The 25,130-nt window shown below is 39.1% G+C and overlaps 1 protein-coding gene across 1 annotated transcript in view; it reads left to right on the top strand.

Annotated features, from left to right (window-relative positions):
• The first annotated feature begins 1,179 nt into the window (after positions 1-1,179).
• LOC135476210 (signal peptide peptidase-like 3) overlaps positions 1,180-25,130 on the top strand; it is a 47,592-nt gene continuing 23,641 nt past the window's right edge. The window contains exons 1-3 of the mRNA XM_064756156.1: positions 1,180-1,641; positions 19,883-19,952; positions 23,634-23,711. Coding sequence (XP_064612226.1) covers positions 19,888-19,952; positions 23,634-23,711 — 143 coding nt within the window. The 5' untranslated portion in view covers positions 1,180-1,641; positions 19,883-19,887. The remainder of the gene's footprint in view (positions 1,642-19,882; positions 19,953-23,633; positions 23,712-25,130) is intronic.

The following is a 25,130-nucleotide window of genomic DNA, read 5'->3' as shown; positions in this document are numbered from 1 at the left end:
AAATACATGGCTGGGTGCCAGGACCCTTCCGCAGACGGTATAGGTGGAAGCCGCAGTACTCCCCCAGACAACTCTTACCACAGAGCTCTGTAGAGCCGATGAGAAGCCACCGGCAATTATTGAGACTCTTTGGCATGTTGTCTTCCTTCCCTGCCGTTTTATACCTGTCGAGGAACCCCTGCAATTCTTCCAAGGCAATACGTGACCGTGGGTACCTAGGCCGCCGCCTAAGAGCGCCTCATACTCCTCCCGTAGTGCTCGTGCTTTGTTTTGGTGGTTGTTTATTGTACGCGCCATTGTGCAATATTACCGTATGCCTAGTGGCGGTGTCTCTCTAATAAGAAATTTCGATAGCCGCCAACCCCCCCCCCCCCCCCCGCTGTGGCGCTGGGAGCCTCCATTTGCTAAATGGGGGGTGTGCCAGAACTCCTATTCCCTATACTACTTATGCTCCCATTCGCTTCCAGTTGCTTCTAGTCGCCAAAAAACTAGTTGTAGGACTGCAGATATTAATTACCGGTACTAAACCAAAGAAACATTGAAAGCCTTTTTGATGACGTATTTTCCTACTTATTATTCATTTGACAATCACTGCTATTAATCAGTGTACAGCTCCCATTTTAGCGATTTCGCTGTAGTATCCATATTAAATGCCATGTCAATACAGCATTAATTTTTTTCCTTGGGTCAAGGTACTAGGGAGGAGTATTTTACTGCTATTTCGGCACATACTGCAATATTACAGTTTGAGTAAAATCCTTAGAGGTAAAAAGGCCGTGTGTCACCGGTTACGTGTGATCGTTTGCCAGCTATCACCGCTGGCCTGTTTTACGCTCCATGCCGTTGAGTATTTATATCACGTTTTCAAGGGAGTCTACTCTTGGAGACCAAAACCTGGTGATAGACATTTATATATTCATCCGCAAGATTTGTATTTTGCACGCATTTTCCGCAGAAAGATACATATAACAAACATTCATTTGTTATTAAGTGAAAAGATCTTTCAAAATGTTTCTAGTTTGAAATTGGTGATAAATTCATATGGTCAATTTCGCCCGATAAAATGAAATAGAGTTGTATATGAGGTTTATATTGTGTCGCGGAAGTATACTAGGCTGTTGCTCCCAGGCCCAGGGCTCAGTAATGTAGGCCTAGCTGATCTCTGCGAGGATGTGGAGATGGAGTTCCCGGCTGTCTTTTGTGTGCTGCTGGAGAAAGGATTACCTAAATAATAACTGACAGCTGTGGGCTCGATTCCAGCCAACAGGGTCTGTACCAGCTGTTGTAGCTACCAAAGAAGATAATAGACAGACTTGGCGCAATTCTTTGTGTTTATTGGCTGCTTGAACTTTGTCCGTGGTCATTCCTAATGATTGACAAGAAATTTGCACTTCTAGCCAGTTTTACAGTCGGTTGTGACGTATGTGCAGTTTTAGAGTATTTGAACGTTATTTTACCCATGTTGTCTGCATTGAAATCGCAACTTGGTGTTTGCATCCTTTCCCGAACATCTTATGTGGTAAAGAAAAGATTTTATGGTAGTGGACGAACGGAATGACTGGGGTGTGCTGAGCCAATGAGGTTCTCCGACTGACACCTAACAACAACAACGTACTAACAGCTGTTCTCATAAACCCACAGGTAAGAATCACACACGCTAAATACCATTTTTAGTGTTGCGACTTAGATGAAACGTGAGCCTTTCGTTATGTATAATTTGAAAATATATTTTTTATGCAGTGCTGAAGCTAGAAAGGAAACAAGGTTAAGTATGTCGTAAAAACCCATGACAATTTTAGCTCTATATGATTATGTATATATGTAGAAAGATAAACGTCATTCTCCCACGCGCAACAACAAAGTCCTTACAACATCCAAAATGCTCATAGGTTATAACCTGACCGACCTTACAAAATGATAAATTGGTCTTTTTCCAAAATGTTGGCTATCAATGTGTTTGTAGTTCAATTAAAGTGAAAAACAGCACCTGACTAATGCATATGTCCACAGAAAGACTAACACTCAAAGTATATTAAACCGGCATTAAACAGTTTTTTAGATTTTTTCAGCCCAGGTAAAGTTAAGTGAAACTTTGCCTCAACATAGCTTCAGTATATCTCCATTATCGAGGACAAGGTGGTAGAGCGTCCCATTTGGGAGGGGTAGATCCAGGGTCAGTCCTGGGTCAAGTCACACCTAAGACTTTAAAAGAGGAAGTTGTAACTTCCTCACCTGACATTCAGCATGAAGGGGATAGTGCAACGACTGGTTGACCCCCATCAGTATAGTGGCTCGGGCAGGGCGACTTACTTGCCTTTGGTAAGTCGTTTCAGTGAAGCAGCACCATATAAAAGAGCAGTGGAAATCCGTCCTACAACAAGTGGGCACATTGCATGCGCTCTAAGGATTCCTTCATCGTCATATGACTGAGAAATTGTTAAGTATGACATTAAACCCCAAGCACTCACTCACTCACTCACTTAAGGACAAGGTGATGTCACGTTCACTCTAGCTCTCTAACATCAAAGGTATTTCTGTCTAATAGTCAAAGCAGTAGCGTATCACATATAAAAGTTGTGGTCTTCGGCGATGAAGGCCCAAGTCTTATATAGGACATACTGGAAGAATATTTTGTTCATTGATTGAAGTAGCTATGTCTGCTATATCATTTACAAGGAACTCCCAACGACCCTATTTAAATGTCATGGCTGATGTATTCCTGGTTCAGGTTGTCACCCCAGGAGGTCTTGTTTTGGTGACTTTGACTCCTATTAAATGTTTACAAAATTACAATAGGATTGTTGTACAGCTAAATTCTGAAACAAATGGAAATAAAACCACTGAGGATGATCTAGGCATTCGATGGATCGTATGCTTCAGTTTTGTGGTATGCTGCTGTCTGACATCATTTTCGATACCATCGTTGAATATTACATGGCTTGTAAATCAACTGATTTTACATCTGTGGTTGTCCATAAATGATACAAACCAGTGCCACGACACTTTGTGAAATGGCCCTTCAGCTACATGTAACTAAATTATTGTAAACGATCTCAAAATGATGTCTTATGCTGTAGTTCTGAGTTATCGTATGTCAGGTGCTGTCTTGTCCTTTAAATTTAAAATTGAGGTCTGTTTTGAATAATTTCTGACGTTTACCTGCCTCCACGTTTAATCATAGTATTCAAAAATCCAAGCCATCCATACTGCAAAGCTTAAGCACCTTGCGGAATGAAGAGGCCGGAGCACACATCAATTTCTTTTGAGGATTGACGAGAAAGGATGCCTTCAATCACGCATTCACTTTGAAATTTATTTATCCTGAAATGACTACTAGTTACATGTATATACAGAAAATCTGATAAAGTATTTACTTTCCTCTCTTCAAAATCGAGTGTATCGCGTGGGGTGCATGGAAAATCCAGATTGTATCTGAGGCCATGGGCAGACGACATGGTTAACAAAGTAGATGCGCAGACGGCAGCCACGTGCCTTGACAGGAACCTTAAGAATTGATTTTTCTTGCTCGACTGACTGACTGGGCAAATTGTTCTTTATATTCTACATTATGACTGATAAAATCATTGCTAAACTTATAATTTAAGACTGGTTGCGTGGCCTGGTCTTGTTGGATTGATTTCCGTTTTTTTTTTTTTTGTTGCACGGTTCCAAGATTTTGGTACACCCAACATGACAGCATGTGCAGCCTTTTTTTAGTGGGTTTAAAGGCCAACTTCGTTCTGCAAAATGCCTTGCGCAATGAATTAACTGGATTTTTCAGTTCAGTGATCAAATATTGATGTAGATAAATATAAGAAATTATTGAAAATAGACCTAAACATTTAATTTAATTGAACTAAGGTGTTTGATGTAATTTCTCATCAAACATGAAAGAGAAACAGGTCCAAATGTTTTGGATTGACAGTAAAGAACATTTATCATTGTTCATAAAAACCATTATTGGCGCATTAAAACTTTCCTAGCATAAATCAACATCAACCACACACACATCTTACTAACTGTTGTGAAACTTGGCAAACCAAAAGTAATGTTCAATTTTTACCAGCCTATAGCATAACAGTTAGTGAGTTGTCCAGGAGGCCTCCACTGTAAGGTAGACCCAGAAAATGTGCATTTTTGTCAGTTTGTCTTACTACCATGGACTATTATTTGGGTTAGACCAACCTACGAACAGTTTAGTTAATTTGTAGGAACATGCGGTTGACATCGATTTATGATAGAGAAGATTTAATGCGCGGGTGAACGGCAGTAAATGTTCCTTACGGTCAATCCGACCCATTTTTGGCTGTTTCTCTTTCCGACTCTCACAACTGCGTTGCTGGATAAGTGTTACTGCGTTCCTCAACTATAGCCAGGTTTGAATGTCTGTCTCATTTAGAAGGTTGAATAATTTCTGGAAGTTCCAGAAAGCTTGGATTATTGCATGTACTTGTATTCGCAGAATAAAAAAGCATGCCCTATTGACCTAGCCTATTTTTTCTACTGGGACTATGTTAACACCGACAAAAAACAAGGATGGCCCTTAAGGATCGCAGATAAAAAAAGCCAAGGCACCAGGCAGTAGGTTAATATGTTAAAGGCAGATTTTTCTGCGCGACTACATGCTCAGTTCTGTTCAGCAAGAGAAATGCATATACATGTACATTACAAAGACATTAGCAGAAATCGTACTACATGTATGTATATATAAAATGATTAAGAAGGCTGGTGAGGCTTTTTTTTTTCTTTTTTTTGCATCTTTGTGAAAGATGTAGTAGTCTTGCTACATCGGCATTTTATTAGCATCTGTCTTGAGATTCTTATGACATCCTAGACATGGAGGCACCAGCTCAAACAAACAGGGTCTAGCAACAACCTGCGGATGGTCGTGGGTTTCCAGCGGGCTCTGCCACGTATAAGCGAAATATTCTTGAGTACGGCGTAAAACACCAATCAAATAAATCAATAAAACAAACAGGTGATCAAAATACTTGAGAGGTGTGATAGCTGAGTGATTTTCAGAACAAGATCATTGATAAGTTGTTATGTAAAGTGTGCATCAGATTAATCAAATTCCCTGCACATTTGTATCATGGGAAACCGAGGTTAATGTACATTGTACGCTTGTGTGGTGATGTACATATACATGTATATGTATGTCTGTTTGTTATTTTCTGTGGCGTCAGTGTACATATATGTGTACACATTTACATATTGTCTGGCATTATTTATAGTGATAAATACAGCTTATATGTACACATACAGGTAAAAGTAGGTCAAGTAGAAAGAGCAGCATCCAATCAGTAAGCGTGGCCATGTATGTTTGACGTTGGTGAGGCCATCATTACAAAATTTTACTTGGATTTTAATAGAAGCCTTTTTCTTTAAAATTCTTCTGTCTGTTAATTTTATTAAAATTTTAATTATCTTTTTCATTAGCTAAATGTAGAAAAATAAAAAAGAAAATTCCCTACCAACAATTCTATGCTTTGGGCTTTACCCAGCAACAAACTTTGTAAGGAAGGCCTGTACAAAGGCGTCTCTCAGTATGATTTTTAACATGATAAAGTGTATGTATTCACATGTGACTTTCAAAACATTTTGTCTTCAGGAAAAATTGGAACACTTGCAGCCTGTGGGGATATTAATGTTAAATCCATGACGTCACAATTATCAGTGTGTGTATGCTCATAAAACACATATGAAGTATGCACACACTTCTACGTCACCTTCTGTGTAGCTCATCCTCGATTACTGTCATTTGGACCCTCTGTGTAACCCGTTCTCGATTACTGTCATTTGGACCTTCTGTGTAGCTCATCCTCGATTACTGTCATTTGGACCTGCTGTGTAGCTCATCCTCGATTACTGTCATTTGGACCTTCTGTGTAGCTCATCCTCGATTACTGTCACTTGGACCTTCCGTGTAGCCCATCCTCGATTACTGTCATTTGGACCTTCTGTGTAGCCCATCCTCGATTACTGTCATTTGGGCCTTCTGTGTAGCTCATCCTCGATTACTGTCATTTGTACCTCCTATGTAGCTCCGTCTCGATTACTGTCATTTGCACCTTCTGTGTAGCCCATCCTCGATTACTGTCATTTGGACCTTCTGTGTAGCTCATCCTTGATTACTGTCATTTGAACCCTCTGTGTAGCCCATCCTCAATTACTGTCATTTGGACCTTCTGTGTAGCTCATCCTTGATTACTGTCATTTGAACCCTCTGTGTAGCCCATCCTCGATTACTGTCATTTGGACCTTCTGTGTAGCTCAAGAGTCGCTCATTCACTGTAGCCGAACTTACAGATACGTGTACTTGTATCAGGGCTGGCATCTTTTGGAGTAAAAGGCTACCCTGGAAAAGTTGTCAAGGACCTTACAGAGAATTAGGTGGCACAAAAATTGCAGCCCACTTTTAATGATGTCCACCACCCCTCCTCCCTTAGCACTTACTTGTACTATAACAGAGATTTAGCCACATTTTGAAATAAAAGTAATCACATCTCAAGTAATCTTTCCATTGACTATATTTCACCTGAAGAGTAACTTTTTTCAAGTAACACATTTTGTTTGATTTTTGAGTGATTCAACTCCTCCACCTTTTTTGTTTATTTCTGATCAGAAAATCTTAGGGTACATGTAATTGCTAGCATCAACAGTATCATTTAAGGCATTTATGTGCTTCTGAAACTTGATTGTTACGGGCCGTACTTCAGGTGAAGTACAGTGATTTTGTGGGTTTCACCATGACTCTACGACACAGTCATCATGGTTGAACTTCATGGAAACCTTCAATTTTATCTATTTATTTGATTGGTGTTTTACGCCCTACTCAAGAATATTTCACATATGCGACAGTGGCCAGCATTATGGTGGGAGGAAACCGGGCAAAGCCCAGGGGGAACCCACAACCGTCAGCAGGTTGCTGGCAGACCTTCCCACTTACAGCCGAAGAGAAAGCCAACATGAGCTGGACTTGAACCCACAGCGACCGGGAAAACCTTCAAGGATTACTTTACAAGAAGAGAGACAAAAACCGTAGTAGTAGTCTTTTTGTAATACATGTAACTGTGAAATCTTCTGACCTTGCAAATCAGTCATCCATAAAAGAGTTCTATACTTGTGCCTTTGTGTAGCGCATACAGTTCATTAGTTTCAACATACATTGTAGATGAAACTGGAGAGTTGTTGATACAGATCCGCCCATCTTCTCCTGCCACCATGGTTTTTATAAAGACAAGAATAGAAATGAGTATGAAAATAATGGCCTACAGCAATTCCAAACTCTAACATGGCTCCCAGCTAGCTGTGGTCAGCAGTTTTATTGTGTCAACTGTCACTGTGTATAATTATTGACAACAACAGATTTGATAGCTGTATACAAGCAAGCAATGTTGATAAAAACAGGCTTGTAAATCTACTAGGTGTGTGGGTGGAGCCTTTTTAAGGTCATGAACTGTAATGGATAGCTTCTGTAGTATGCTGAAAGTCACTGTGTTGAGGCCTTGTATTTGGACCTGTGCACTTGTAGATTTCTCTGATTTGTATCTCAGTCTTTATTATTTTGTCGTGCTTTTTGACGCTGAAGTAGCTTTTCATTAATATTTCATTGTTACATTCAGGTATATTTATAAAAATACACATAAAATATTTCCTGTCAATATGATAGTATGGCCTAGTCTACAGTACTTCTTGACCTCACGTTGTTGCATGCTTGTATGTAAATGTATTTTCTATTCTGTACACAGAGGTTTTACATGACCTTTTTTTTTTTTTTCCTAAATCGCTAAAACGTGAATATCCCAGCGTCCTTCAAAGGTTAGAACAAGCCTGATTGCCATGTACTCTAGCTCACAGGGCACACTGAATGGTTTGTGGTGGCTGTTAGCTTGTTCTAGCAGTTTATCACCCAGTCAAATAATCAAGCAGGCTGGTATGTGTAATGTCAAACACCCTGGTTTGTGGAAGGAAGGGGGGGGGGGGGGCTGAACACTTTATAGAGGTGCTTTGAAGAGAGACCTTCTGTCAGACCCTGCTCTGTCTCACCAGTGTTCAACATACAATGTAGCCTGTGTCACTGGCTGCTCAAACCTTTTGAGAAATGTCAAATGGTAAAGCTAATACCCCTTATGCGGCTCACAATCACTTTCCCAAACAGACGCATCAACTACATGCAACTGCTCTGGCTGGATGTTCCTGGAACATTTTAAACTGTGAACAGTCGTCTCATTTAAACCTGATTGATCTCCAGTAAAGGTGGGATTGAAACAGTCAAAACCAGTCATCAGTCCAGTGCCTACAGAGTAAAATTAAGTTTAAATTGATAGCTATGATATATCACTGAAGCCAAATAATTGTTTGGAAAATATCAACACCGCATTCATTAATATACACATGAAATTTAAATGAAAAGTGCCAAAATTACAATAAATTAAACATGGACAGAAGAAGAAACATTCTTTCATAGACGAAAGTTCATTTTTACATTCTATTGACTCATATCTGTTTTTTGCCATGTTTTGTTTCCATCTATGAGTTGTGTTATCCAAAAGTCATGCTGAGAAAATTGCCTTGAGGGCCAGTGATTTTTAAAAACTGGTTGTCCTCATGCAAGTTAACTTACCAGAAACTTACTGCATTATCCACCTACTGTAGCCATTGGTGCATGCATGTGGCAGCTGATTACATTTGTATCGTGTGTCTGGTTTCAGGAAAAATATATATGATAAATTTGGTAATTTATACAATAAATACACCAAAAAATTATGCTTTTAAATCAGAAATCATCCACCATGCCTCTGTTAAGCCACAGCGTCTAAAAAACACTTTATTCGATATGCTGTCCTTTTCTGCTAAACAATTAATGTAAATAGCATCATTGGCTTGTATTGTATTCACTGAACAATGCTTCCGATTACAGGATGACTTTTCTCCCTCCAAATATCAAAGAGTAACTATAAAATCGGAAACTTTTGTTAGCGTCATAATTCTTAACACGAAAGGAGGTTTTCGAGATTCTAACGTTCAGTCAACCGTGCATATATAATGCACAAGCGTGGATCGACAAGCTTGCATCGACAAGTTTGAACTACAATTAAATTTGAACGTTAGACCATTGCCAACGGGATGCCTTGTTTGGGTCTGCTGAAGAGGAAGCGTCAGTCCACCCACGAAAGACTAGATTCACAGAGCAATTCGATCTTTTTTTTACGAACCGGATGAACGCTACGGTGAAAACATCAACAACCACAACGTGCGGCCTCATACTCATGAGTCAGTCTTCTAGGATAAGAAAATCATGAGTTCTCCTCATACAGACCAGTCAAAAGTGTTCAAGAAAATGAATTTTATTTCATTACTGATCAGTAATGGTATGAATTTTGTAAGTAACTTAATTGGTTGACTTAAGGACATCAGTCACAGGATGTTGTTTTGTTTTAAATGCCTTACCCAATACCATCAGTCATAATTCCTGACCAAATAACATTCATGTCCATGGTGCTATTTGTATTTGATGTAGTGGAAATTGCAAAAAATAGATCAAGAAGATATATGAAATAAACATAAATATTTATTTATTTATTTGGTTGATGTTTTATGCCGTATCTCAAGAATATTTCACTTATACGACGGCAGCCAGCATTATGGTGGGAGGAAACTGAGCAGAGCCTGGGGAATACCCACAAACATCGGCAGGTTTGCTGAAAGACCTTCCAACGTAAGGTCGGAGAGGAAGCCAGCATGAGCTGGACTTGAACTCACAGAGACCGCATTGGTGAGAGACTACTGGATCATTACGTTGTGCTAGTGCACTGACCAAATGGGCCACAGAGGCCCCTAAACATAAATAAGACAATTTCTTATTGCTTAGGTCTTAAGTTAATAGACTGTCTGCTAAGAGTACTTTAAAAAAGTTCTTTCCCTGTATGAAATACATATAATGCGGTACTTATGTGGTATCTGCAGGCAAGGCTTACATGTATGTGAAAATATCCATTTTTTATTGATATTGACGTCTATTTAAACTATCTAAACTGGGTGACCTATATTGAAACTATCGAAAGTGATATTGAATCCCAGTAGTCATCTGAAGCGATGGCAAGTTCTTGGCGGCCGGGGAAACCTGGCTGTTATGCCCAAGACCCTCACCCTGCTTACCTTTCATAAATCCTGGCTAGGAGTCTGACATGTATGCCTCTTATGTTTACTGCTGCAGGGCAACACTTTGGAAGTGGTAAACATGTTTCTAAGAGGCTGACAACATCTAATATGACGGTTTTATTCTGTTATATCTGGAGTTATCCAAAATATCAGCAGGAAAATACTTTGTTTGGAGTGCCTGTACAAATACAACCCAGGCTCATTGATCATCAGCAAAACCACATTGTAACTCATTGACATATGAAATTTTGATCTCAACAAACCAATCTATGACTTTGGAAAACATGGTATCCTTACCAAAATTGAGCGATAAGATGTTAGGAGAGCAATTTGAAGGGGGGCTATAGCTCGGCCAACTGAACTTAGGGGAGCTTTTGGACACTCCAAATCATGCTCATTGAAAGGACTCGAAATTGTATGGGCACAGAACTATTTCATGCCAGCTGTAGTTAATAATTTCAAGCTCTTAAGAGCCTGTTGTCATCAATTTCCATGGTAACATTTTTCATCTCTGTTTGCAGCTATTCACTTGCCAGCATACTTATCTTGTGACATGATCATAAGTTTTGCTGCAGATACTTCTATTTAATCTCTACAGCCATGGGACATGTAAATTTGCACTCAGATTTGTGATACTTACCTATACCTATACTTGCGTGCGTTTAAGTGAGATCACGAAACGAGGGTGTAAGTCGGTGAATAAGTAGAGCCATTGTGGAAGTGCAAAGTACAGCTGTTGTCATCCATGCGGGATGTAGTTCTCAGTTGTGGGTATTTAGGAGTGATTATGATTTGACAGCATGTGTTTGACCTTCTAAAAAGGACAAGCTAGAAAACAGTCTGGTGTATATGAAGGTGAACTTTCACTAACTGCTATGACTGTGAGCTGAACATGTGTTTGTAAGTTGTATTAGTAAATAATACTCAGTAACTCTTTACTCTTCTGAAGCTTACATGTACTTGTTTAGTAGCTATAGTAGGCCTGTGTGAGCCTGATAGTTACATGTACATGTGTAATAGTTGAAGAATTTTCAACTATCCTTGTGTGACCCACACACGGATTCGATCTCGGGTCTCTGCAGCTGAAGTCCAGCACTACCAACTGAGCTAAAGGGAAGTTCCCTCTAGCTACTGCTAGTATAAGCACTAGCAAGCTGCTCCTGTTACACTCGTCCCCACTTAAATCCTTCCCCCTCTCCCACGACACTTCCACATGCACAGGCCCAGAGCTCCATGCTTCTTGGAACCTGTTAGGCCTTTCACCAGTGTAATGGTTGAAGGATTTCATTGCATGGGTAATGCAAGAATTCGAACTCGGGGTCTCTGCAGCGAGAGCTTTACCAACTGAGCTAAAGAGAATTTCCCCGCTACCTATTGCTAGTGAAAGCACTGGAAAGCTGCTCCCGTTACACATGCACCAACAGGTAAATTTCTATGAGCAGCCGAGCGATCTGTTGTGTTTTCATTTGTTAGTTTATTCATAAAATTATGCCAAAGTGTTGATGTTACCCACATCGTACATGTACGTGTATTTTGCCACCATGCCTCATGGGCTGAGTTACATGTAGTCTACCCATCTTCCCCATGTTCCGGAGACACCCATACTAATGCTGCTTCCTAAGATAGGGCGAGCGTCATTCTACATGTACACTTGTGTGTATACTGTATGAATTAATTGTTACAGTAAAATCACGCTTCACTATGAAAGGGTGAACTGGGTGTACAGGGCTTGAAAATTAGCACTAGACCCGTTTTAGTCAGACCACTAGATTTTGTAAGGCACTGGTACAATGGACCAGCGGAAAAAATAAAATGTTTTAGAGAAAAGCCTTTGTCTTATCTAGAAATGATGGTGTGAAAATTATTAGATGATCAAAAATCTGAAAAAAGGCCTTCAGTATGACTGGAAGCATGAGTAAACCTTTTACGTTTCCAAGGAGCCTTGAACCTTTTCGTTTGCTGTGGACTCATGGGAAGCCATTGCTTCACAACAATGCCAAAATCCATATTTTGGCTTTTACATGGTGTTAGAATTAGAAGTTTGTGTCCACCAAAAGTGACAAGGGATCTTCTCACGTCAGTAGCTCTACCATGTTGATTCTGTACTGCCCCATGCAAAATCAGAACAACCTGACATCATCTTGTGTCAGGACCAGTAAACTTGTGGGCAGACCAGTAGAACCAGTAGAACAAAAGTAGTGTCAAGTTTGACTTCCAGCTAATATTCAAACCCTGGTGTATGTGAATCTTAATATAAATGTACTTTAATACATGTATATAGTTACATATAATTTTGCATCACCATTTTTTTTTGTTTTTTTTTTGTTAATGTAATTGTGACATTTCCTTAATACAGAAAAAATTGAAATGTTTTCATTTCAATTGTTTTGCTTATGAAAGAGCAACTTTCAGTGCAATTTGTGCACATTTCAAATTCGATTTTGGAGACAAAACTACTTCGGTTGGATTGGCCAATTTTAGAGCTTCACAAAAAGTATAATGTTATCAGTCCATACAGAATAATGTCTTCAGAATGTGCTTGAAACAACACCTTGGAAACCTGTGAAAAGGTTGAAGAATTCCATTATATGTAAGGAAGGTAATGAGCTGTAGAATGTGCAAGTACACGTGTGAATGCACCTGGACAATGTGCACAGATTCAGGTGAGAAGCCTGTATATACATACATGTACATGTACGAGGATTCAGGTATTCCAGGTAGACTAATTGACCAGATAGAGTAGTCTGACCCAGATTGCACTACATCACATTTTGTGGATCAGAGTGAAATTATGTCTCCACACCCAAGTTTCTCACAGCATGACCACTATGATCTGGGATTGACCGTCCCTGACCAGAGATTAAGTAGAACTATCATTCTGTAGTGTGCCTTATATTTACATTTATGTTTACCTGGGTTGAAGACTCGCTTGGCTGGGTGTGAAAGGTATACATGTAGGTATCTGCTCTCACATACCCAGGTGAAATGTTTGTAGCTGGTGCACCATGTACAGACGATGACAAGTGAAATGACCGCTGACCATTAACTGCTCTGCACAGTGATAAGGGAATTGACCACTGGGCATTAACTGCTCTGCATAGTGACAAGTGAAATGACCGCTGGGCATTAGCTGCTCTGCATAGTGACAAGTGCAATGACATTAACTGCTCTGTGCATATGAACTCGTGCACATGCTCATCTACCTTCTGCTTACTTGTGTTGGAATCCCTGAAATCAAATTTTGCATCTACATTCTGTTGGCACCCTCCAGTGAGCTTAATTTATAAAGAAGTACAACTTTTCTGTTAACATGGCAGCTCTTACATCGACAGTGTACCAGTGTTGTAGCCTGCTTTCAATTATCTGTTATGCTGACTGGTGTGCGAGCTTCACACAGACATCAGGGTTCAGCGAAATGTGGTCAGCTTTTTCTTTAACAACATTAGATTTATTGTTTCTTTCATTCAATCAGGGCTACCATTGCAGTGCGGGATTCTATAAATGGGTGTGATGATTGTCAGTATTGTACACTATACTGGTATGACAGCATACTGTACATGTCTTGTGGTACTTCATAAGTAGACAATTATTTGATTGGCATTTACACACTATATGCCGTTTTCCTTCTGTTTTCGCCTTCAAAGTACCTAATTCCTGACATTTTTGTATTGGAATACAGTGATAGGTTAGGGTCAGAATATATAATAATCAAACGGAGTAACTTGCGCACACGCAAAACCAGTTTATTATGAAATATGTTGCCATTAAGTCAAATTCCGCTTGCTGCCCATCAAAGGACTCTTGTTTAGTCGGGATAGATTTTCATGTTGATACATGTAGATGTAAAAAGTGATTTTAAATAACTGTGTTGTGTTTATGAGGAATTATACTGTCTGGATATAACGCAGTCCAATCTGGGTTTTGAACCAACAACCTCAGAATGAGTCACATACTTGTCAGTAATACATGTCAATCATGTAGACCATTCAAGCAACAAAGATAAAGATATGTGTAGGTACATGTACTTATGTGTATGTGTTGGCCTGTCTACCCAGTATATTGTCATAAATTGCACATTCTCTTAGCTGAATGTATCAGAGTGGTACCTGTAGACACCATTTAGGTAATAGTATTATGGTTATTAGGGAGTACCCTTTCTTATTGGTCAGAAACCACAGTGTACTTGGGCCACATACATGTGACAGTGAGTTATGTGATTCCACAGACTGTCACACATGCTGAGGTTTTGTTATCAAACACAACTGAGTAAATCAGTTAATTCTGGCTCATATTATGCAGGCTCTTTGCCATGTGGGCTGTTGGAAGTGCCTGACCAGCTCTGTTGTCCCCACCATTGACAGGTGCTGACACAGCTGGCTGCTGGACTAATCCCAGTGGGCTGTTTAATGTACAATCTCTGTTTGAATATGGCTCTCCTGTCAGCAAGGTCTGCCAGCTGTGGGTCCTTTCATGACATACAGCATCAGACACTAATCTAATCAGCACTAGTCAGCATGTCAGCTTGTGATACAGGTGTTCTGACTACATAGCATGATATTAATAATTGAGGTACAGGTGACAGGCAACAGGCAGCACATAGGGCAGGGTTGTCACGGCAGCAAATATGTACCAATATACATCCTACATGTATTTCTTCAACCTTACAGCACGCTAAATAGCGAATTTAGATGCAATCCAGCCTCCATCGGGCCTCCATGACCAGGGTGCAATGACTCAGGAAGCTGTCATCAGTGTGGTCGCTGTGAGCTCAAGTCCAGCTCATGCTGGCTTCCTCTCCGGCTGTACGTGGTAAGGTCTGCAGCAACCTGCGGATGGTCAAGAGCCCTGCCCAGTTTCCTCCCACCATAATGCTGGCCGCCAAATATTCTTGAATATGGCGTAAAGCATCAATCAAATAAATAAGTGAATAAATAAATGAAATGGCCTGTAACTGGCCTGTATAATTACGAAAACTACAAACGTGAGATTTGCACCAAATTGTAGCCAAAGAAATGTAGTTGCTGGTGCATGCCAATAGATTTGAGCTACGATCAGTGGTTTTCTCACTAGAAATATTTAAATGGCACCACCCTACTTCAGAAATAGAAATGTAAGCCTGTACATTTAATATAGACTTTACAGATAACTGTGTATTACTATACATGTGCTGCAGGTAACCTTCACCTATAGGTCGGCCGCCTGTCACTCATACCGAGAAATGAACCACATGCCCTCCTGTCCACACCTATCAACAGACAGTTTTCCATGTTTGCATGTAAAGCCAGTCCTGTTCGCAATGCATCATGGTTAATTCTTAACAATCACGACAGCATTTCCCCATACCCCAGTGCTATCAGGAATACATGTATATGTCCAAAGCCATGGCGAAATATACGAAAAATGTCTATCCACACATGTACATTTAGTCAAGACGAGCCCAAAATATTAGGCTCTTATTAGGCTAAATTCAACCGTTTAATGAATATCGCAGTTTCTATTTAGGTCTAGACCTTAAATGCCTGTAAGGAAGAGACAGGCTTTAGGATGCCACACAGAAAAGTAACTATGAAACCGTACTCCATGGCTTTGAACTGAGGATCTTTTTTAAAGAAAGCAACTCACAACACCATTTATTCCATTTAACTATTTAGACCAAAAGTTCATATTTTTATAGTCCCTTAACATTTCCTGTCACTTACATGCACTCTGTCCTCGCCCACTCTCTAAACTGAGCTGAGCCCAGGCAAACCAGATGGGACACTGAACCATGGGTTCAGTGTCAGTGATGGGTGATTGCCCAGCATGTGTTGAGCAACCTGAAATGTACATACTTAATCAGGTGCAGGTGATCGCAAAGGCCTACATGTAACTTGATCAGGATGCTGTGCTGATTTTCAGCACTAGACACATTGTATATGATATCTGGTATGTGTACATGTACATGCAGGTTGAATGTTTTGAATTTTCCGTTGTCTCTGTACTTCGGCAGTAGAACAAAGCTATTTTTCGTTAGCATCTGTCGGTAAACAGATGTTTTTGAAAGCTTAAGTTTTCCAATCATGGCAAATTAGTTCAGTGCATTATTTTCAAAATGTTTTCTTATTTGACATTCATTTGGGTCATGATGCTTGGCCATCGGTATTGCTGTAAGGAATGTAACAGCTTGAGTTCTGCTTGATCTGCATAATGCTGGGCTTTACCCCTATTTATGCATTTTTTTTTTTCCAAATTTTGTTTTGTCTTTCTTAAACTCCATGGCCTTCACAAGGAGATGTTCTCTTAAGAGAAAAAACTTCTTTGAATTTATATATACATATAAGAATGTTTTTATGGACTTACATGTAACAGAATTCATGAAGTTTATCCAGAAGGTCTATAAAGCTGTCAAAAGATGTAAAGTAAGGGGGTGGGGGGAGTACAACAGGCAGCCAGATGTCTGAAGGCTGTGGAATTGTGCATACTTGATTTATGATAGACATGTAATAAGTCTTTATTTGAAAGCAGTACTTATTCGGCTTGAGTGTGAACGATATATGTACCCTCGGGCCATGCTTGTAATGTATGTGTATCCCACTTTGATAGTCGCAGTGTGCTTCATTAACTTGCAGTGTAAACCAGCCTAAGGCATCCAGGTGAAAAAGATGTTGTGATTTTATTAAAGCAGATACAACGAACCGCTGTTGAGGTGTGCTGTGTTCAGCCATGGGTTATTAAGGCGGTGATGATCAAATGCTGAATGTGACTGTATGGCAACATTTTCATACTGAGCCTAAGCAAAAAAGAAATCCTCTATATATACATTTTGGCGGCATTACAGTATGTTGAAAACTTCTTATAACTATTGTGGGCAAACAGTACGTGTTGTTTCAGAGATGGCTGGCTGTCCAGTTAAACAGGTGAGCAAACTCCTTGGTTTAAAGAGACAGCTGAACAGCAAGAGTTTGATTTGCTTTCACATTGCCAGTCTGAATTTGCATTTAGTTGTACTAATCTGGAACACTGGTTGTTTCTCTTGTCATCAGTGTGTTGAAGTTGTCGTGTCACTGATGCCACAAAGACTGTTTGAATATCAGTACATTTACATATGTTCGACAGTTGTATACAGGCATAAAATTTAGTATAGCGATGTAGTGAGGGAGCATGAGGTCTTTAAGTATATTGCCATTCTTTTTGACACTAAAGACTTCTAGTATGATGGAAGTATGATGATAAAAGCCTCATGATTTGTCATACTGACTTTACAAAAAGGACAAGTTAAAGCAAGAAAGAACAAGCTGTACTTCCTATGATTTTTACACAAATTTCTGCTGACATTTCACACATTTCAACTTGGTTGCAAAGCAAACTGTGTGACTTTCGTGGACTCATCGATTTGCGTACTGTAATTCTTCAACCTTTTCGCATGTTATCCAGGTGTTGGTTTAAGCATATTCTGAAGGCATTATTCTGCATGGACTAATAAAAGTATACTTTTTGTGAAACCCTGAAATTGGCTGCCCAACCAATGTTCTTTTATCTCTTGAAATTCAAAAAAAGAAAAAAAAATTCAAAGTGTGCATAAATTTCACTGAATGTTGTTCTTTCATATGTGAAAAGGTTCAGAAATTAGGGTAAGTGTGACTTACATGTAAGGTCATTGATTTATTTATTTATTTATTTGATTGGTGTTTTACGCCGTACTCAAGAATAATTCACTTATACGATGGCGGCCAGCATTATGGTGGGAGGAAACCGGGCAAAGCCCGGCGGAAACCCACGACCAGCTGCAGATTGCTGTCAGACCTTCCCACTTAGGGCTGAAGAGTGTAAGGCCATTGATGAAGATGTATAATGCACCCCAGCATGCCAGCTACTAATGGGGATTTGTTGACAGATGGTGACCTATTTTGTTGTGACCCCTGATAAATTTATAGCATGGTTAGTGTTGCTGTCCTGATATTCAAGTTACTGTTTTACTGATTTAGTCACTGTTGGTGACATACATCTATGTTATGTACTTGTACATGTACATTGTATGTATTTTTTCTTAATACCAATGTGGTAGTACCAAGCTCATACACCCCCCCCCCCCTCCCCACACACACACACTCCTGTCTTCACCCACTGTCAAGTAACATGTGGTGATATTAATTCTGCTGATGTGATGGGGCTCAAGAGGGCACCCTTTTCTTTCACCCCTGCTGTTTATATTATTTATTTGTGATAGCTAGGTCATCAACACTGATTGACACTGAACAAAACTTTTTCAAGGTGTGAAGATAATACCTGAAGTACCTGGCACATCGAAGGTTAGCCATGTAATGACAATAAGTATGAAAACTAGGTGCGTGTAGGCTTTGTGTGTTTTTTGGTCTGTTATATGTGCTGAATTTAGAGTCAGTGTTACTTGTATATGTGTGCTTTCTTTATGGTTTGGCTTGAGATGAGATGTTATAGTAATTTTATTTTTTTAGTGTCAAATGTACCTTTATTTTCCATTGCATGTACGTTCTTTGTTTTGTGATGAGGAGATATATGTTCTTGATGGTCTTTCTTATTTCGTCTTGTTTGACATGAAATATAACTGGTTGATCTTGTGTGATAAGAATAAAGCTGAATTGTCTTGTGTGACATGAAATATAACTGATTGATCTTGTGTGATAAGAACAAAGCTGAATTGTCTTGTGTGACATGAAATATAACTGATTGATCGTGTGTGATAAGAACAAAGCTGAATCGTCTTGTGTGACATGAAATATAACTGATTGATCGTGTGTGATAAGAACAAAGCTGAATCATCTAGTTTGATATGAAATATAACTGATTGATCGTGTGTGATAAGAGCAAAGCTGAATCGTCTTGAGTGACATGAAATGAAGGTAAATGGTCCGGTGTGATTTGGAATAAAGCCAATTGATTGGGTGTGAAATGATAAGCCGAATGATGTTTGGCATGAAATAATTAGAGCTTAAGGATCTGATGTGAAGTGAAAATAAAGCTGAATGATTTGATGTTAAGTGAAGATAAAGCTGAATGACCTGATGTGAATTGAAAATAAAGCTGAATGACCTGATGTTAAGTGAAGATAAAGCTGAATGACCTGATGTGAATTGAAAATAAAGCTGAATGACCTGATGTTAAGTGAAAATAAAGCTGAATGACCTGATGTGAATTGAAAATAAAGCTGAATGACCTGATGTTAAGTGAAAATAAAGCTGAATGACCTGATGTGAAGTGAAAATAAAGCTGAATGATCTGATCTGATGTGAAGTGAAAATAAAGCTGAATGATCTAATCTGATGTGAAGTGAAAATAAAGCTGAATGATCTGATGTGAAGTGAAAATAAAGCTGAAGGATGTACATGTAGCTGGTGTAATATGAAATAATAGTAAACATGCCCAGGCTGGGATTCTGTAGTTTATGGTGTAAATGAGTCCTTTAGAAAATGCAAGCACATATACTTTCTTATATCTGCGTGGCCAGCTGCGTGCATCTACCCCTGTGGAGCCCCGTGATGTGTAGGACCACATGGTCTAGACCAGGCCTTTGTAATGCTAATCCTCAGTGCTGTATTGGCCTGATCTCCATGTACTTGGTGCAGGCTGCAGAGGAGGCTGCAGAGGATCAAGCTACCAGCTGTAACTGTGCACACTGTAACAAAACAGTGGCTGGTGCTCTTGTCCATGTTGTTGTTGTAGTAGTATTAAACTGTGTTTTCTTCGTTCTCTCTGTCCTCAGGGTGAATGGATAAGCTGACTGTAAACATGGCGGCAGAGGACCAGGTACCTGGGGAAACAGCCACAGTGACGTAAGTTTGCTGCTTAATACTCTTTGATTCTGGTCAGCTGGTGGCTGACCATGAGTTCGGAAGCATGTACACATCTTGTATACATCTAGTTTGGGTCTGTTTTGATATGATGATATTCCACCAAATACTGGATTTCACCCAAAAATTTGGTACACGTATGGAAAAATGCACCTTCAAGAGCACCTGAAGACATTAAAAATGATACTATTGATGCAGAAATTTTTCAGATAAGAAATAAATCAAATTTTAAAAAATTTGCCAGTGGCTCTATAAAGTTGTTATATCAGTCCAAATCAAGCACTTGTGTCATTTGATAAAATGCTGATCAACTAACATTATACATACATACATTAATGTTCACATGTACATATGGCCTCAGTTACTCAAAGGTACTTCCATGGCCGAGGTGGTTAGCATTTACAAATGCGTGTAGCCTCTCACCTATGTGGTCAATGTGAATTTTTGCTGGCTTCCTCTCCATACGAACGTGGGAAGGTCTTCAAGCAACCTGCAGATAGTCATTGGTTTTCCCTGGGCTCTGTCTGGTTTCCTCATACTCTAATGTTGCCAGCCTGGGTATAAGTCAAATATTCTGGAGTATGGCGTAATACTCCAATCACACAAATAAATAAATCAATCACTCCAATTCTTAAAGCTCAAAGCTAAGCTCGACTTACACAGAGCTCAACTTCGACGTCATTGGGCTCTACGTGGAAAATTTCACTGACTTAACAACTCGAACCCGCTCTTACAGTTTGTATGCACTGATTCCCTATGTGTATACATGCCACAGTCTGCATTGCTTATCCATCATATAACAGTAATTAATCTGTTCAAACTTCTGAATCGAGTAAGTTGAAACCAACCTTCTCATTGTTTTGAATATTACCCTTCCTTTGGCAAAGTACAACCTAGCTGTTGGATGATACACTGTTGACCACATCATTCAATAGTCAGAGCACCCTTACATTTGAAGGACCCCAAAAAAAAAAACAATAATTCAGAATATATTCTTAGTGAAAGGTCGTGTGGGGAAAAAAACATTCGAACCACTATCACATACCACAAATTCAGATGCTTCAAAACTGATCTTGGTATTTGTCTCAAACTACATGTGGGTTAGACAATGTGCAACTTGTCTGACCATAGATTAATATAAATGTGCGGAAATAGGTACATGACAGGGCTTCTGCAAGGCAGCGATGCATGACGTGATCAAGGTACATGCATTTGAACTGTCAGGGCTGGCCAAAGTCAACAACGCGTGCAAGGTGTCAGTCATGCTAGTGGACCAGTCTTCTGTTGGTGATATATTTAGATTTGAACATTATCTCTCTGCCTTGTGATACACTGGTAGTAAAAATATATATTGTGGATTTCATTTATTTATTTATTTGGTGTTTTACGCCATACTCAAGAGTATTTCACTTATACGAAGGTGGCCAGCATTATGATGAAAGGAAACTGGCCAAATCTCTGGAGAAACTCACAACCATCCGCAGGTTGCGACAGACCTTTTCATGTACGGCTAGAGAGGAAGCCATTATGGTATTATGGATTTAAAGGTGACATGCACATATGTGGACATGTAAATGTATAATTTTTTATTAGGAAGAACAGTGTATTGGTGAGCTATTTAGCCTTATATGCATAGCTTACATAAATGTGTCAGCAGCAATACTATAAATAACACATTTATGTACAAGACAGTAGTAGTTTTATATCATAGCTTACATGTACATGTACATGAACAAAACAGTAGGAAGATTCTTGCATATGGCATTGGACAACAATCAAATAAACAAATAAAAACAGGAAACCGAACTATGTACATAAACATGTAGATTTACATGCGTAAAGAAAGCACTTGGAGGGTCATACTAACGTGTATACATGTATGTATATCAAGTAATGTAAATGGATGCCAGAGATCTATATGTGCCAAAACAAAGGCCAGTGTTTATTAACTGGTTTGCAAAACTGCTACTTATAGTGGCAGGAATTCTTTATGTAATGATGATATCTTTTTGTATCCAAGGTACATTAGTTCAGTCAATTTAGAATGAAATTGTTTTTCCCTTAGTCCTTCAGATGCACAAAAAGATATGTGTACTGGGAGTGATAAAAAAAATTACATGTAATTATTTTAACGAAGTATATTTATTTATTTGATTGGTGTTTTATGTTGTAGTCAAGAATATAGCACTTAAAAGAATATAGTCAGCTATACATCTACATGTGGCTTTATTTACAATAACACAAAATGTTCAGAATCCTTTAAGTTTGGGAAGTTTAGATTACATCAATGTACGCCAGGTGTACGTGATATGAGTGAAGACTTAGAACATAAATGTGAGGGACAACCAGCAGGTGGAAATTGGTAGGGTGGGGAGACGGCCAATCACTGATGCCTGCCGGCCCCACCATAGAGATGGAAAAGCCTTCACACATGTACATATCACAAACCAAGTAAGTGGGAGATGGCTCCTTCCCCTGTTTGGTTTGTATGATGAAACAAGTACTAGCTTTTTTATGACTGATATATGTACTGTAATAAACAAAGACCACAGCTACATGTGTAAGAAAGGATCAGTGAAATGGTCCGGAATGTCTCAGTTTTAAATTCCTGTGTACATGTGTTTATAAATACATGTGCACTCTGCATACAGTATTTATAATGAGAACAACAGTTCAAACTGCAGTGATAGTATAACGATGAACAAATTGAGGGATTTTCTTTTTTTCTTCTCTATATGCATGTTCACAATACGTGCAGAAAATGGTGGCTAGAGCAGGTCGCCTTGTCATGCATTGTGGTGATAAATTTTTTAGAAAACCTATATTTGAAGTATGAAAATCTCATGCTAATGTAAAAGCAGTGGACCCCTGTGGCACCTGCTGACCAGTGTTCTGCTCTTTGTATGAGCTAACAGGATTAGGTCAGTAGTTAATTACTGTGTCATTTCCTACTCAACATCTCATGTACAGGTTATGCGGTTTTGAAGTGAGAAAGTTGGCCCATAGCTTGATACTCAGTTGACAAGTGCATCCTCAAGGATTTTAGGGGTTCGGTGGGTGAATTACTCATGAAACAGGAATTTAAAGACACAGGTTTTTCACTACTCATTTGGCTTAATTTAAGTATATGGAGAATAGCCATCTGAATTTGTCCTGATTGATTAATCAGTTCTCACCTCTTTTGAAATGCTTGAACTGAGATTAGTGGGTTGATAAGCAAGCATTGGGTACTTGGCTACAAATGAGAGGTGTACATCTACATGGAATGCTATCCATGAGCAGTCCCTGCCATGACACATGCAAGGAGCAGGCTGTTAATGGTTAAAAGCACTAGGACTCACTAGGCCTTGATGGGAAATATGTACCATTCTTCGTCTCTCACTGTTTGTGGGCCCTAGTGAGAAAAAGTGCTCAACAATGTGTCTTTCATCCCTATACTGTACAAATCTGAAGATTACATGTGGGAAAGTTTGCCAGTAACTTGCCAGAGGTCAGTGGTTTCTCCTCAGGTAATCTGGTTCTATCACCCATTAAACTGACAACCATTGTACAAGTGAAAAGCTCTTGGGTATGGTTTTAAACAATCAAATAAATAAATACATAGAGTTACATGTACTAGGTTGTTTGTACACAGCCCTGATGTTGTGTTTTCTCACCTGGCAGGGCCTTCTCTGTAGTGGACTCCTCTCGCCTTTCAACATTCGTCATCTCTATCCTCCTCATAGTTTATGGAAGCTTTAGGTAAGTACATCTATACCATCATACATGTCACATAACCCACAGTATGTACTGAACTGTAGACTGTAGATCTGGGGTTCAATCCCAAGTCAAGTCATTCCTAAGGCTTGAACATCTTGATTTGGTGTTTCCTTGCCTCGAATGAAGTTATTTCATGGTGAATTGAAGAGTAGTTATCTTGAGATGGGCTTTGCATTCAAATATGGCAGATTTAGCATCTGTGGTGCTGAAGTGTTTAAGGAGGGGCTTCATCTGGCTTATTGCTGATGTGACTCACGCTTCAGGTTTGAACAGAATTGTTAAACTGTGATCAATGCTGTGGTTTATCAGATGACCTGTTTGTGATTATTTGGGAAGAGTTTTATGTACATCCCTGTTAGATCAGGAATGACCAGCTGGTTTGAAATTTACACCAGCCCTTTTATTTGAAAATAATTCATAAATAAAACCCTGTTTCAATTTAGAAAAAAATGAATCATAATTTGTGATCTGACAGAAACGTATAAATTATAAGAATTGTACAGTTTTAAAAGTGCGTCAAGAAAGTTTTATTGCTGACATAATTTAAATTATATAATATAAAATTTAATTAATATTCCGTGGATTTGAATAAAGGAAACCTTGGGTTTGTTAACATTTCCTCAGCAAAATATGTGTCTCAATGTTCATTAGTTGATTTCAATTCAGCTCAAGTCTGCATGTAAATCATTTCACTAAATCATCAAAATTGAGATTGAGAACTACCATGAAAAGAACTTACAGTGCCAGGGAATAAAATAAAACCCTTGTCCATCAGTAATTGTTCAGTTCAAGTCTGCATGTGCATGTAAAATCAATTCACTAAATCATCAAAATTGAGACTGTTAACTGCCATGGAAAGAACTTACAGTGCCAGGGGATAAAATAAAATCCGTGTCCATCAGTAATTGTTCAGTTCAAGTCTGCATGTGCAAGTAAAATCAATTCACTAAATCATCAAAATTGAGACTGTGAACTGCCATGGAAAGGACTTACAGTGCGAGGGGATAAAATAAAACCTGTGTCCATCAGTAATTGTTGCCAGATTTTAGCAAATTTCTGCAGCTTGTGGATTGTTCTACGTTCACTGTTCATGGGGTCTGGCTACAGTAGGTGGCAGATGTCACACTTGTGGTGTTTGCACAGACCAATATTCATTGATGTCCACTTGTCTTCCACTGATATAATGTGCATATCTGTACATCACACATGAGAAATTTTGTCATTAACTTTCTAAAGGTAGGTAGTTTACCTCAGGCACTATAGTTTCCTTGATCTAAGAATAATTCAAAAAAGAAAAATTCTTTAATTAGGGTTCAGAGGAAACATATGTTCGACACGCCATCGTATAAGTGAAATATTCTTGAGTACAGCGTAAAACACCAATAAAATAAATAAATACAT

This window comes from Liolophura sinensis, chromosome 10, assembly GCF_032854445.1.
Source record: "Liolophura sinensis isolate JHLJ2023 chromosome 10, CUHK_Ljap_v2, whole genome shotgun sequence".
NCBI classification, from domain to species: Eukaryota; Metazoa; Mollusca; class Polyplacophora; order Chitonida; family Chitonidae; genus Liolophura; species Liolophura sinensis.
Note: the sequence above shows the minus strand (reverse complement) of the source record. Positions and strands in the feature narration are given on the sequence as shown.